At 43.2% G+C, this 15,051-nt stretch overlaps 2 protein-coding genes across 3 annotated transcripts; both read right to left on the bottom strand.

Annotated features, from left to right (window-relative positions):
• Window positions 1-243: 243 nt before the first annotated feature.
• LOC6552379 (putative cysteine proteinase CG12163) lies at window positions 244-14,501 on the bottom strand. 2 transcript variants are annotated; one of them, XM_001978861.3, is made up of 6 exons: window positions 14,128-14,501; window positions 6,832-7,248; window positions 2,055-2,182; window positions 1,084-1,830; window positions 844-1,025; window positions 244-785 (listed from the first exon to the last, which is right to left on the bottom strand). In XM_001978861.3, the coding sequence occupies exons 1-6, from the start codon at window positions 14,233-14,235 to the stop codon at window positions 520-522; spliced, it is 1,848 nt and encodes a 615-aa protein (XP_001978897.1). In that variant the 5' UTR covers window positions 14,236-14,501; the 3' UTR covers window positions 244-519. The 2 variants fall into 2 exon arrangements, with proteins under 2 accessions (XP_001978897.1, XP_015009494.1); XM_015154008.2 differs by lacking the exon at window positions 6,832-7,248 and having other exon boundaries at window positions 14,128-14,499.
• Window positions 2,859-3,615, bottom strand: LOC26526873. The gene is made up of 2 exons (XM_015155048.2): window positions 3,513-3,615; window positions 2,859-3,455 (listed from the first exon to the last, which is right to left on the bottom strand). Exon 2 carries the CDS (start codon window positions 3,439-3,441, stop codon window positions 3,187-3,189), a length of 255 nt encoding a protein of 84 aa, XP_015010534.1. The 5' UTR covers window positions 3,442-3,455; window positions 3,513-3,615; the 3' UTR covers window positions 2,859-3,186.
• Window positions 14,502-15,051: the final 550 nt, after the last annotated feature.

Raw genomic sequence — 15,051 nt, 5'->3', positions numbered from 1 at the left:
GTGCGACGGCCCTGTTCTAAATCTAATTAACATATTGCACTTCTGCACACTGAAAAAAGGGTACAAAAATATATCACCAAAAACACCAGCCCAATTGTGCCAGTAATTGGAGAATATATAATTATTTCTTAACAGCCAATCATACAGTAAGCCGTAAAACCTTTACAATCGAATAAACATGCAAAACATTTTTGGTTCCACTGTTCTATGACCAACTGTTGCTGTGACCAAGGCTGCCTTCGATTCAATCTCTTCTGTGCGAATAATTAACCCCTACCAGGTTTCAATTCTTGTACAATTTATTATTTCAGTTTAAAGCGGAATATGTGGATGCAGACTTTTTCGTGAGATTACAGATGCCCGAAATGATTATACTATATCGGCGAAGCCTTGAAACTTCCCGACACCGTCATCGTGTCGGTTGAAGAACATGGAAACGGAATTGTACACAAAGTTACTAGCTGAATTATTAACCTAGATATAGTCGTATGTATGTATATAATTGGACTCAAATCAAGTCTAGGCCAGCACAGCTGAAGTGGCCATTTCGCTGACGCCGCATGTGTTGTCACCACGATAAACGCGATAATAGCCCTGCTCTCCCCAGCGCGGGCCCCACGAGTTCTTCACAATCCAGTAGGGCAGGGTCTTGTGGAAGTTCGGATAGTCGGAGACGCCATACCCCACAACCAAAACACCGTGGTCGAGGTTTTTCTTGGAACACAGCGCCTTCCACGGATGGGACACTCCGCCGCGATAGAACTGCATAGCATTCGCATTAATGCCTAGAAATATCATCAGGTTAAGTGGGCTTAGGAGTTTAGTTTTTTGTTATCGTTTTACCGATCGAAATGGGACCCTTGGTAAGCAGCCACTCCTGCATGGCGGTCTCATTTCCTTTGGGCAGATCTACGAAACCGGCAACCTGCACGTGGGACAAAGTCCTGTTGAAGTGGCACTGATTCTTTTTGGCCTTGTATGGATACTCAGCCTCGTACTCTAGGCCGCCAATATCCTTAATGGCTCTGCGGAAGAAGTATTGCATAAGTAGTACATCATAATGTCCATTTCCGCGTTACTTACTTGTAAGCATTGTCCATGAGGCCGCCGTTGCAGGCACTATCCGTGGTATCACAGTCGAGCAGCTCCTGCTCGGAGAACTCTTTCAATTCGCCTGTTTTCACGGCGTACAGGCCTTCGATGTTGCCCGTCACACTAAAGGCCCAGCATGAACCGCAGGATCCCTGGTTTTTCACCGGGGTGACAGCATTCTTCTGCCTCCAGTCAAATTCCTTTGGCAGTTCACCATGATAAGCCGGTACGACAGCCGCCGATCCGCCAGTGGCCTTGGCCTCATCACGCTGCCAGAGACCCGTGCGTTCCTTATATTCCGAGCTTGTCAGGTCAGCAAACTCCGTGATGCCATACTTGGCGCTGCCCATCTCGTTGGTGTTTAGCTCCTCGATGGTCTTTAGGTTCTGACGGAAAATGCGCAGGCGCATCTGGCGCTCGGCGGTGCTCACGTAGCGACGTCCAAATCGCACCTGGAACTTGTGAAATAGGTGGTCCACCTTGTCAAGACCACGATGGCTGTGCTTTTTGTGTGTCTTCTTCTCGGCCCACTCCACGGATCGCGTGTGTCGGGCCTGCACCACCGGTTGGTTGCGGCACTTGAAGGTAATTTCGTGTTCATCCTTCCTTACCCAGACCTTTGTCCAGATATCCACGATGCAGCGGTGCTGCTCTTCCGACCCATCGATTAGATCCGCATCGATACGTGTCAGGATGCCCGAAGCCACTTGCCGTGAGGCTGAGTATACTTTCACGATTCTAAAGTACAGAAAACAGGCGAGTCAAATATAATAAAAACAAGGTAGAATGCTATAGTCCAATTCCCCGACTACCAGATACCCCTTTCTCAGCTAGTGATCAGCTAGTAATGATCGGAAACGCTTTCTTTAACGCTGTTTGCAACAAAATATCATACCCTATTACGCTACAAGTAATTACTCTACTAAAATTAATGAATACAAACATTTAGGATGGTGACTTACTTGTAATGGGGACCCTCTCCCGCGGTCAGTTTGTCGAGAGATTTTTGCAGCTGCGCCTTCGCCGCCTCTTCATCGTAAGGCTTATGCCCGCCCAAGATATCGTTTGCACTGCGTCTGCTGCGATGGACCTGCAAAAAAAATGTATACCGTTTTTGGTTAATATTGTAAACATATTAATTATTCAGCTTAGTTATTTAACAGTATACAATTTTCAATTCATAATAAACTATTAAATTACAGCGATATGACATTCATAGATTTTATTATTTTCCGACTTTTTCTAGTATACCCTTCTATTCTATGAGCATAAGCTCAAAGCTTGCTGGGTTTCTTTTCATACATGTTATTTACTAGTGTAGTATAGTCACTAGTAGTATAATCACTAGTCGATTCGATCTGGCTATGTCCGTCAGTCCATCTGTCCGTCTGAGCGTTGAAATCTTGGGAACAATAAGAGCTAGAAAGTTTAGTTAAGGCATGCACATCCTATCGACGTACAACAGGATTTTAACCTTGCTTACACATTACAATTACAATAAATGTGAACGCCTCCAGGTTAAAAAGAGAGTATTTTTTATTCATTTTTATATATACTTGTATATATATATTTTTTTTTTTGACTATTTCACGGTTGCATTTCCACTAGATGAACAATGGGAGTCTGATAAACAAGGGCATTGACTACAGCGTTTTTAACTGATTTTAGTTCAAAAGATGACATTTAATTCCGCACTAGTTCCAACTTTGAAAATGGAATATCGGAAGTATTTGAATCACACTTTTTAAAAAATATTGACCTTTTACTATTGTTTACTATAGTTACTATTGTTTATTTGAAATTCGCTAAAACGTCGAGACTAACGCGAACTACTTTTGAAAATATAAAATTTTACATTAACAAGATCGCCTTTTGGGACTATTTTTTTGATTCAAATATTTGTTAAGTTTTCGTTCTCCGTCCACATAGAGCATACGACCCCAAAATTAAATCAGTGATGACTCCGTTGGCCCAACCAAAATTTGGAGATCTGGTTCCACAAATCAGACCACGTCGAACTACTCCGAATGCGTAATTAATTAACTGCCCTCCAGCTCAGAACCAGATCGGTGAACAGAAGTTGCGGATCAAAAGTCAAAGACCGCATTCAAGGGGCAGGATGTAGTCGTCCAGCAGCCGCACACTCCGGACTCTTCCTTGCGAGTCGACACCCACGTCGCCGCCACTGGGTGCAGCCTGCTGTTCGACCTTGAGCTCCTCCTCCTCCCTCAGCTCGACCTGATGTCGCTGCATCACCAACATGCCGGCTGCTATTGCCGCCTCCTGGCGCAGCCATCCGGACATGATCCAGATACGACGAATGCATGTTGTCAGTGCGAATTGCTTCATCACGGAAGGAATCTCTGCACAAACCGCGCTTATCAATATATTAACTTCTTAAAAATTACTTATTTACCCACCTTATAAAATAATACAAAAATATATGTCTAGTGGCTTCGAATTGAGTTTACCAAGTAATGTGGTCTGAATTTGGACTGGACGTAAACGCTATTGACAACTTTGTTTCCGCACTACTTAGACTACTATTTTTGGAATATTTTGCTATATCGAAATGAGGGAGTCCTTACTTCTAGGGTGTGAAAACTGCTTTTACTATGAGGGGTGTACCAAAGCAACATATTAATCCTTTATACCCTATTATTATTTCTTTAATCTTCGATAAGAAGCAGATGAGATTCTCTACACAGGCATTCCGCGCATCAAGGCAAAAGACAGGCCAAATCAGCCCTTTGTTTGCTGTCTGAGAGTTCGTTAATCTTGTGCTAATTACGGAACACGGAAACACTTATCCATTACAAACAGACACACAGCTGTCACCACATCAGTCCTGCGACACCCAGAGGAGTGGGGTTGTGAAGGAAACATAATTTATATACGAATGTAGCTGAAACAAGGACATGTCTGAATTTACATTACCGAATCTGGCAAAACGACACATCGTTCTAGTGCACGTGGCTGGAAGAGTTGTGGCAAGGAACATAACGGTCCAAAGGCATCCCCCAGAATTGTGGAACACGGCAACAATAACATCGACAGACACATGCGGCCCATAAAGCATTCAATGTCGAACACAAAACCAATTAAACCAAACATTTTTGCTGGATATTCGTTTGCCGGCTTGCATCGATGATGGTAATATGTTGATGCCGTTGATGGGAGTTGGTTTCTGAGGATCCGGAGCCCCCCAGTCTCTGCCACATCCACATCCACATCCACATCCACAGCCAGGAGCCAAATGTCTGCTCCTGCTGACGCACCCGAGCGACGGGCATGGCGAATGCGAATGAGGACTGCAGGTGGAACCACACTCAAACATTTTATGGCCTACAAGGCCTAGAAAAACATGTAAGTAGGGAAAAGGTGGAATTATATTTTCTACACTACTGTTTGTTCTTAGAGGCAGTGATTCAGATACACTTATTTATTCAAAATTCCAAAATAGTTTTTTTTAATATATTACGATGCTGTAGAATTGCTAGAGAAGTACAGTCTAGTACATACATATAAGGAAACTCTCTGGGTTTCAGAGCGAACACAAAGTGGTGAGCAAACGCCCGCCTGCGTCAATTTTACTGCGACCTTAGAAACTTTCAAACTAGAATGCAGTGGAACTATTTTGGGAGTGCAGGTCACAACAATACCGAATGTGACAACAATACCGAATGGAATGTAATAGCTACGACGTGTGTATAATTAAAAATACAGGAACACAAAAAGAAGCAGTCGTTGGGAGTCCCTGGCCATCCTTTTCGATGTGTGCAGACTGTGCCCAAACATGAATTCATTAAGCTGCCTGCTCAGCACTCCCTTTTCCAGCCTCATCTCAATTCAACTGGCCTGGCCTACTGTCCATCCCGTTCCAGTCCATCCCATCCCAGCATCGCCACGGGAACTGTTAATTCAAATGTGTATTTCAATAAGAATTATATCGTAAATGATGTAACCACGGCCCTGGGACCACAGAGGGCCTGGGGATAATAGGTGGGTAGTAGGTGACTCCTGTGGGTGGAAGCAGTGTGCAATGGTCCGTGAAATCCATTTGGATGTAGACAGTCAAGTGGTGAACGCGACTCTATACTTTCTGACAGTTGCCGTAAATCAGCAATGCGACTGAATGGTTCTCGTTTTCAAAGCACTTAATTAATTTATTCCGCGATGACTTTTCCATGAGCTCATTAGGCACTCATATGGGTTGGAAATAATGTTGGTAAAGGAATTTCCGATTGTTGAACATGTCCAACACAGATTGAAGCGAATTACGCGTTCAGATATAATTTATTTCCCCTTCGGTAGGTGAATTTAAACTAAGTAATTAAATTATGGATATATTAATTAGAAATAAAAAGTTCAAGTGCACCAGCGGCCATTACATTCTTAAATCTGGTAATGACCAAATGCCATTTTAGTTTAAATTCAATATGCTACAATGTAGATACTTTTGCTTACATTTTTCCAATCATCTGATTGCGATGAAATGGCTCACACATAAAAAACACACTCTAGAGTGGTGTCGCTACTATTAAAATTGCAGATTGTGTCATTGATTATTTAACCCCTTATGCTCTCGTCGTCAAGTCGTGTGGAAAGTGGAAAGTGGCCACCGCCGGGTACAAATCGCCCAGACCCACTGTGCGTGGCACCACAGAGTCAACCGCTGTAAAAAGTAGAGCACGAGGATAATGAGAACACTTGCCTCGCACTCTGTGTATTTCTGCTTCTGTCGACACCTTGGGCACCCCACGACGAGCAGGAGGGGATTCCCGAGCCCCCACACACTTAACCTCTCATACATAGCGGCACTTGGGATCCCTGCCCCTAGCCAAGACATATAGACAGGTGCAGATGGCCCCTACACAGGGGCTACGAATACGGCTAAGATACGGCGGGTTAAACAGATTGCGGCCGTAATTTGAGAGCGAAAACTCATTTGATTATTAAGGTGAAATAAGTGTTATGCGGGGAGCTAAAACGCGCAATGCCGACGAACCCAACCCTCAGCATCATCGTCATCAGGTGAAAAGGCAAGCTTAAATAAATTCAATTAAATAACATTTTCCTTTTTTATTGTTCGCATAAGGGTGAGTATGTATAAAGAGTGGGTATTTACGTGTAAAAGACAGAGACTCTGAACGATGGGGCTGTGTGTGTCTGGGATGATAATGTGAATATTCATGATAATGCTGTTGGTATGGTAGTAGTAGTAGCCTCCACCTCAGGATCCTTCTGCTCCCGGGCGGTCTCCTCCTGTTGCTGCCCCTTCTCCTGGCTCTTCTCGAAATTATACGCACCCACCGATAGGAAATCGTCGAGCCAACGCTTCTCATTTTCGTTTAGCTCCGTGGCGATTGCGGTGGTGGCTACAACCTCATCTTCGGGCTTGTCCGCCACGTCTTTTGTCTTTTTTTCCACATCATCAATGCTAATTGCCGTGGCCATCTCATTAGGGGCGTCAGCTGAACTAAGCTTGGTGACTGTTATGGATGCGGTTATGGCAACAGGAGCTGCGGAATTCACAGGGGCAGCCTCAGCAGGAGAAGGCGCAGCAGGAGAAGGGGCAGCAGGAGAAGGCTCAGGAACAGGAGCCGTTGGAGCGGATTTGGTCAGACTGACTTTCCGCTTCATAGGTCCCAGGTTAGTGAATATCTGGGACTCCAGATGGACCATTTCTGCGTCGCTCAGTTCTTTCCTCTGACCGCCATTAAAGATGCTATTACTCACGTATTTCTCGTTAAGCAGTCGTGCCTTCTCTGCCGGATCTCCGACCACCGCGTTCTCCGCCGCGTCAGTGCAATTGGAGGTGACCAGTTCGCGGTGCTTGTCGCCCCATTGGGTGCGCAGCCAAGGCTTTTCCAGGATAACCAGCCGGCAGATTATGTCCGCTTCCGTCGGCTCCTTTGCCTTCGTGTTTAGCGCATTTAGCAGGATCTCATAGCGCACACCGGCGGTGATTTCCCGAAAGGCATCGATGATATTCACAAAGTTCATCGACAGGGGCAGGAAGGTCATCGCAATGTTCTGGACACCAATCAGGTTGGGCGACAAATACTCCCGCTCGCCGGGATTCAGAACGTGGACCAGCGTGATCGGGGGCTCACTCACTGCCTGATCCGTTGTCGTTTCAGGAGTTTCCGTGCTCTATTTATTCGGGTTTCGAGGGTTTTAACGGATTGGGGTGTTTGCGGTTTGGTGTGTGTTGTGGACGAAACAAAAGGCAAAACACATATGAGGATACACACATAGAGAATTCGGTTGGATTTGAAGCAGTCGTTGGTGATGCAGATGCCAAATTGGAGTTAGTGCGTCTTTGTAGGGGAGTGGGTGTGTTTCAATGGTGTAAGCCAAGCCGTGTGGTGATTGTGTGATTGTGCTATACAGTTGGGCTAACAAGCTTAAGCCAGTTCACCAACATGGTTAATCCCACGAATGATTCCAGGTTATTATACCAGTCAAACCAAATTAGTTATTAATTGAAACACAGAATAAAACACGCATGGTTTTTGTTAAATTGAACGCATTGCATTGTGATTTGTGATGCAAAATGAATAACATAAAGATTTATATTTAAATCGATTCTGTTCTATCATAATTATGATAGCTTATCCTACCCTTCTTATTAATAGGAAAGGTATTCTGGGAATGGTTGTCTAATTGACTAAAACTTTTGCAATGCATGTAACAACTAATAAGCATCCATAGGCGAGAATGCGAGAAAATCCCCTCAATTTCCAATTTAGGAAAGCATTGTGGCACATGGGGGTTTAAGGCTAATTTTAAATGAAAGCATTGGAAGCATGACCTCCTCCCGCAAAGGCTCAGTTAATCGATGTACCGCCCCATATTCACCTGCTTGGTCAGCCGGTCCTAAAGCCTAATGAACTCCGCATAATTGCAACTGCAATTGCGGTCAAACTGCGGCAATGGATCGGGACATCAGACGACCAATCAAGTCAATCACTGGCAAACGCTTGACTGGGCTTTTCAGGCCACAAAAACTAATTAACCGCCGTAACGAAACAGAAACGATGCGAGCCACGCCGAACCGGTTGGTGGAGCATTGCAGCACAATCCATCGATAAATGATGAGACACAAACGCAGAAAGCCGTTGACAGACAGTCAGTGGAACACTGCAGACAGATTTTGGTGAATAATTTAAAAAAGTCGGAATCGCAAAAAGGCGAACAGGCAACACTATCTTTGCGTGTTGCTTCGGTTGGACCACTTGGAAAAATAAAATATCTTGAAGTATAGTGACATTCATTCCTTATGGATTTCATCATTGGTTGACAACGTTACTAAGGAGAAAAGTAAGAGAGTAGTGGATAAATTCGTACACCATGTTCTTAGAATAAATTATGCTCACTAATTCTGTGAAAACCCCTAATTTCCTTAGTGTATTTCTGCTATTGCTGCTGAAACAGTGCAGTTGACAGCAGCCGGCAGAATATGAGGATGAGCTGTGGGACGGGATGGGGTCATCGGGTAGTTTGGGGGACTGGAATACTTGGCGTCTTGTTGACATTTTGGTCGTTCATCCTCATTGCCGCTGACGTCGTGACAAAAAACCGAAAAATGCATAAAAACTTTTGACAGCGGTTGCGTCACTGCAAGTGACGTTGATGCCCGCCTGATGCTCAAGCTGATTATGTTGAGTGGGCGGATCGAGGGAGCGGGGTAGAGCAATGGGACGATAGAGAACTGGAGCCATGGAAGATTGGAGCTATGTACTGTGCTGCCGGAGCTTGTTTTTCAATTAAACTTTATGGCATTTTAAACAACATCACAAGCCATACCAAAACACTATGATGGCTTTTTAAGTTCTGCGCCGCGCCCACTGGTAACTTCGCTCCGTTTGTTGTCCTGGCAACTCCTTGGCAAAAGAGCAACCAATTTATGCAATACTCAGTCGGGCGTAAGCCTGTTGCCATCTTTTAGTAGACTCTTGTGCACTGAGCGCATCTAGGGATTATACACAGTGGTTACTGTCACCCAACCATTCTGGATGATATGTAAAGTGTCTTTTAGAGTGCCAGAAAGTGTTCAAAGTACCTCATTTAGTAATGGTATAATGGATAAAAGGGAAGGGAGCGGTGCTCCTATGCAGTCCAGTGTAACTTAAGGTGTTCTTAAAACTGCAAGTTTCATATCACTTTATTCAGTTATTCAGTAACTCATATATAGTGCAATAAATCGTGTGATACGGAATGGCCATAAACTTAAATTACGCTAAATTGATTTAACTGAGAAGTGCTGCTTAACTCCCCAAGCGCCATAAGCTGCATATGTACTTAATGTGTGTATTTTGGCGCGCTTACTTTCCGGAACACTTTCCATCAATCAGCCAATTGAATTCCCCGATCTGGGCAAACACAACGCGCCAACGCCATAAGCTCCTTCTTTAGTCCGTGGCTTACTGAACTCGCGTGTAAACACAAAATCTGCCAGTGTAAACGGTTCCGGGGAATATTAAACGTAATGCCCTCGAACCGAGGGGGCTGGGCATTAAGCCAGTGTTGAAAAACTTTAATTGAATCATCGCAAACATCAACGAACAAACGTTACGTCGCAGTAGCGGCGCAGTCGCTGCAAATTGGCAATTTGGCTTGTGTTGTTTTTAATTAAAGTTTAATTAAAGCGATTGGCCCGCTCGGCGTGCAAATAAATGCACGCCACCATCATCAATGCGGCGATATTCTGTCTTCGGCGACATAATTTTTTCACGCAGCCCATTAACATTTTGAAATCTACTTATGCACGACCGGGCTCCCAACGCCACCCCACCTATGCACAAGTCGAGAAACCGGTATGAGATTAAAACTTTCGGGGGGTTAGGTTAGCTCACTGAATCCGAATCTGAGTCGGAATCTGAGTATCTGCGTTGTGCAACACACTTGAGTCCAAGGTGAAGATGCCACGCTTTTGGGCTTTGATGAGATGCGCACGTTTTGGGCGTGTTTTAGTGTTAATAAAGACATTAACCTTGGAAGTGGCTTTCTTGGGCAACCTGCTGTGAATCTGAATTTACATAATATTGTGCGAAGACGCGATTTTTTAATAAAATCAAGTTTTTTGCTCCTTGTGCTGAGATCTGAATACATGTTGGATGCAGTGGGTCCTTATAGTGTAGTTTATGTACATCTATTACTTCCCAGCTGATAGATACCAAAATATGACCATAAATCATTCGTTTCGAAAATGGATTAAACAGCCACCCTGTGTGCCTGCTCATTTTCTCCAGTCAGTTCCGCCAGAAATTGATTTATTCTGCCTTGGTATTAACATGTTGGGGTTTAAATCGAGTTTTTTAATGCTTACCACATTCGAGCGTGCACTTTATGTACTGATTTCGGGAATCCCAAGCTTGCACAAACTAATAACCGATGGTGAAATTTTAAATTCCATCCACGCTTCACGAAAGCATCTATGAAATGATATTGGCATTATTGGGAGCTATCTGGCATCAGGACACCTGCAGATTCAGCCCCAACCCAATCGCCCCCCATCGGCATGATGGCACGGCAACCCAACCCACAGTCAATAGACAGCCCCCTGACCTCCGACCCCGCTCAACTCATAGTTCTAAGCTTATGCATTAACCATCGCAATCCGAGTCGCTTCACTCCGACACAATGGCACAGTGCTGACAGAAATCTAGAGGTGAAAATAGCTTATATAGTAACCCAACATTAAAGTTATATAAGCAGATATAAACAAAAGGAGCTCGTTGGAAGCCTATTCTTATATGTATACGTTTTTGACGAGTCTATCAGGCAAATAAATTGATCTATATACGAGAAGTATCTTAATTTGGTTACGATTCTATATATTCAATAATATAGCTTATGTAACAGCACTAGGGATGCCTGCTTAAATTTCCAATCACACAATGGAGACACACACGCACACATGCCGCACTCGCCGCTATTTACCCAAAGATGGACCCCCCTGGCCAAGCCCATTATAAACTTTGCCTTCACAGCTCCCCTGGGTGCTAATTTGCGTTCTCTGTGTCCGGGAGTGGGGTATTGGGATTGGGATTGGAGGCTGGGTTGCTATAGTGGGAGGGATTGGCTCTCGTTGTCTTGGGCTGGGCGAACCATTTACTGGGTCCAGTGCCGTAATGTTCTTTGGCATTTCGATTAGACAAATCATGCTCAAAATTATACGAAGGACGCCCCGGCAAATAAATAGATCAATGGATGGAGTCGTCGACGGGTCGGCACTTCCAGGGCTAATTTGCATAAAGCCAAACGCCAAAAAGAAGAGTCGTATTTGACAACCGCCGACAATTTGCTGGCAGAGTCGTCGATAGATTCGTCCATCGCTTCTTGTTCTTTTTGGCTTGTTTTTGTGGTTTGTGAATCATCCGATTTGATTTTCTAAATGACAGCCACAAACCACTCCAACCACTCTAGGCCGCTTGCAGGGATTTGTTAGCCAATAGTGGCCCGTGAGTAAGTTAGTATGTTTTGTGCGAATCTTACCGCTGACTTGACTGAATGAATATGTATATTATACTCGCATATTAAACTCGTGTGTACCCATAAATATTTGCGCGAATGTGTTATGTGTGTGGCTTTATCCGCGCATATAGTTCCGCAATAATATTCATTTATGCAAATTTTTCCATGCATTCTTTCTAGTTCCTGTGCGTGCGTTTCTGTGCTTCATCGCGTATACCTTTTGATTTCAGCACACGGGGCATCTTGAACGACTGCCAAAACCGTAATGAATATTTAGTTCTAGTGCTGAGAATGAAACATAGTCAACATTCAAGACAAGACAATTTTTTCAGGAAACTTATGCTTGTAAATCACTTGTTCCTAGACCAGTTTTCGTACATCTTTTGGATTGACATAGTTTCTAACATGGGCGTATAGTTTAGCGATGGGTAATACTCTGTTGACCTTACACAACCAGCTCTCGAATTCTGTTTATTTAAACTTCTTTTTGCCTTCATTGAGGCATGCGTCAAATTAAAATTCAACATTTTAAATGCGACGCTATAAATAATTCAAGTAGCCGGACTATTGCAACCCCTCCCACCCACAATGATGTGGCTTTAACTCGTTGAACCCTTTTTACGTTATATTAAATTATTTGCATATACAAATATTTTGGTTGCCGGAGTATGATGAATGCTGCGCGATTTTTTTCTGGTTCTCGTTCTCGCCCTGCTGGCAACCGGTGATTTAATTGATATTGATGACGCTGCTCCAAATGGCATCACCCCAAAGCCCGGCCAGCTTTCCTCCGAAGATAAGGGGGCACCATGCGGTGCTCTCTCAGTCATTAATCTAGCCCAATACTTGATGGCACAGGGGCGGGGAAGCGGTCATTTTGGAGTACCACAAACAGAAAATTTAATTTATTTAAATTGAAATCTGTTCCCCATCTGAATCATGGATCGCTTAATCACAATTCGAAATCTGTTCACGTTCTCACAGTGGTGTGCTCAGTTGATATCATCAATCAGGTATTACTCGCTGAAGAATTTGATCATATTTAGTACCCTAATAGCAGTCAATAGCTTTGTCGTTCAGTCTGCCTAATAATAGTTACCCTCCTATTTCAATTCATACAAAAAAACGTGTACATTCAAAATGAAATAATACTAAAGTTCCATTGTTACAGGCAGAAAAAATATTCAAAAAAATTTATTCAAATTTACATAAAACATAAGTATCATATCATCTTACAATGCAAAAAATATTGGTATTTATCTACCTAAATCAAAGTGTTTTCTAATAATATATTTTATTTCATTTCTAGAATTTAGGCTACCTGTATTTTCAATGTATGTAATAATGCAAACAAAAAACACTTCTAGTAGCTCACCTTGCTAGAGTACATAAAATAGGCTATTGTTCGTTGAGATACTCATCGCTTTCTTAATAAATTTGTTTGCGTAACAATTTACTGCATAAAAATCTCTCTACTAAGTGGGCAATTGTTTGCTGTAGCTAATAGTGTAAGCACTGTAGAAGCCCCGGACTTTTAAAAAAATATATCAAATATGCTCCTTGGGTGCAAACTTTCAAATAACTCAATTGAATCAGTAAATGTGCTAAAGCATTGCAAATCGTATATACAAGAGAAGGTTTGGGACAAACTTAAAATTGGGGTTAGTGCTTGATAGAGGGATGAATCCTGTTTCCTTTCTTTAGCCTCATAACTCTCTATTGAGTTACTTGCTACCAATCGTTCGATTTTATATGCAAGGCTCTTCCGCAAAAAACCCAGCCCCCTGGGATTAAACGGGACGTAAAACCGCCTTGCTAATTGAAATTCCTTTTCCGTTTGTGCAAAAGTTCACTTAAAGGCAGAAATTAAAACGCAGTTTCTGGCACAAAGCAATTTAAAACGGACTGGTGTGGCCGATTAAAATACCCCGATAAGAAGCAGTTGCAAAAACAACGCAGTCTGGGGATCAATGGGTTTCTATCGGTCAAAAATAAGCAAACAGCTGACATGTCGCAGAATAAACAAAGGCAAAGATAAGCGGAACAATGAAAGTGGAGAACTGAATAGAAACCGGGAAAAATAGACCTCTCAGAGAATACAGTAGCATGGATGGGATAAATAATACTTAAAAACTCGAAATTAAACAGTTGTTTAAAATTTGAATTATATCATAGATTTCAAAACATGAAAATCATTGTTTAAATTGCAATTAATCCACTGAGACTGGACAGTTGACCTTCTTTTTTGTCCGTGTACTTAAAGAGGAAAAAACAAGGGACATCAGCCAATATGGCGAAAGTGTGTGAGTATGGGTTTGTTCGGTGTGGGTGAGCAGGTAAACTTCTGTGTATGTGATTTTGGGCAAGCGGGTGAGAGCGAGTGAGAGTTAACTGTAAAGTTGCATGTTTTCCGCTTATTGTCGAACTGTTATACCTGCCCCCAAGCCTTAGTCACTTTGAAGGGAATTACGTTATTTTTTGCATCGCGAAAGCGTTTTGATGTGGAAATGGCCGCGTTGCTGAATCATAACAAAACAACACACGCACACTCACCTCTGCATCGCCCTGTGCCTGTCCCGCTCGCTCCTCCGCGAGCTCCTCGCCAGCTGCTTGTCCCAGAAGCAATACAAGCGCAACTGTTGCTGCCGCTAACAGCCTCATCTTTGCTTGTATGAGTTGCTGCGGTGGGGGCCTCCAAAATATCTGCCAGAAAACTCGCCGATTTTCGGTGCGCTCGTTTCACGATGACGGTAGCACAAATCACGCGCACAGGTGAAGTCGGTTGTTTCACGTTCCGCTAACTAAATACGCCGCCTTTGCTGTTTGGTGGTTTTTGGTCTTTGTTTTATGCGAGTCAGGGGTGGACCGATGTCGATTGTTACTCAAAGTGTCGATTTCTTGAGAATCGCTATCTTCTCTGCAAGTATCGATTGCCTTGGATTTTATGATTGCTACTTTTGGTCTTAGAATTCGATTTTCGATTGAATAATCGATATTTCCAGCGCCCTAATTTGATTTGGTGTTTTTTTTATAAGGGGAGCGATATGGAAATGTTCATATTGGGAATTATATAAGCTGTAGCAGACAAGCTAAGGCACCCAGGGGATCTCTGGCATCTAGTCGTCTGTTGCTCGAAACTTAAGGCAGTAATTGTTTCACATTTTTCCTATGAAGATGGCTAGCTACATTGGAAGGATGAAGATTATATGAAGATTCATAAGGTATAAAAAAACACCTAATTCTCTTAGATTGTGTTTCTTAAGAACCAACTTGTGCCGGTAGTCCGAACTCAATATTCCTTTGTGGTGGTAAACTAATCGGGTACAGGTGGATCACTGGTTGTGAAACCGAAAAATCGGAATCTCTATCAATCTTAAACTGGACATTGGATTGATCAATTGCTCCGAATCCTTTTTAGCTGATCCTAGCAACATTTTGCATTAGAATTTGCTGCAATTGCCAGCTGGTCAGCTGTGG

The sequence above is a fragment of the Drosophila erecta genome, unplaced genomic scaffold (genome assembly GCF_003286155.1).
Source record: "Drosophila erecta strain 14021-0224.00,06,07 unplaced genomic scaffold, DereRS2 tig00000000-arrow-pilon, whole genome shotgun sequence".
Taxonomy (NCBI): Eukaryota; Metazoa; Arthropoda; class Insecta; order Diptera; family Drosophilidae; genus Drosophila; species Drosophila erecta.
Note: the sequence above shows the minus strand (reverse complement) of the source record. Positions and strands in the feature narration are given on the sequence as shown.

Bases quoted from the DNA above. Each gene is read 5' to 3' on its own strand.
- LOC26526873 (XM_015155048.2), bottom strand. From the start codon at position 3,441: ATGAAGCAATTCGCACTGACAACATGCATTCGTCGTATCTGGATCATG.
- LOC6552379 (XM_001978861.3), bottom strand. From the start codon at position 14,235: ATGAGGCTGTTAGCGGCAGCAACAGTTGCGCTTGTATTGCTTCTGGGA. The intron at 2,183-6,831 runs GTGAGTAATAGC...TTTTTTTTGCAG, and splicing joins GACTGCTTAACGAGAAATAC to GTCCATCGCAGCAGACGCAG. The intron at 786-843 runs GTAAAACGATAA...TGATATTTCTAG, and splicing joins CAAGGGTCCCATTTCGATCG to GCATTAATGCGAATGCTATG.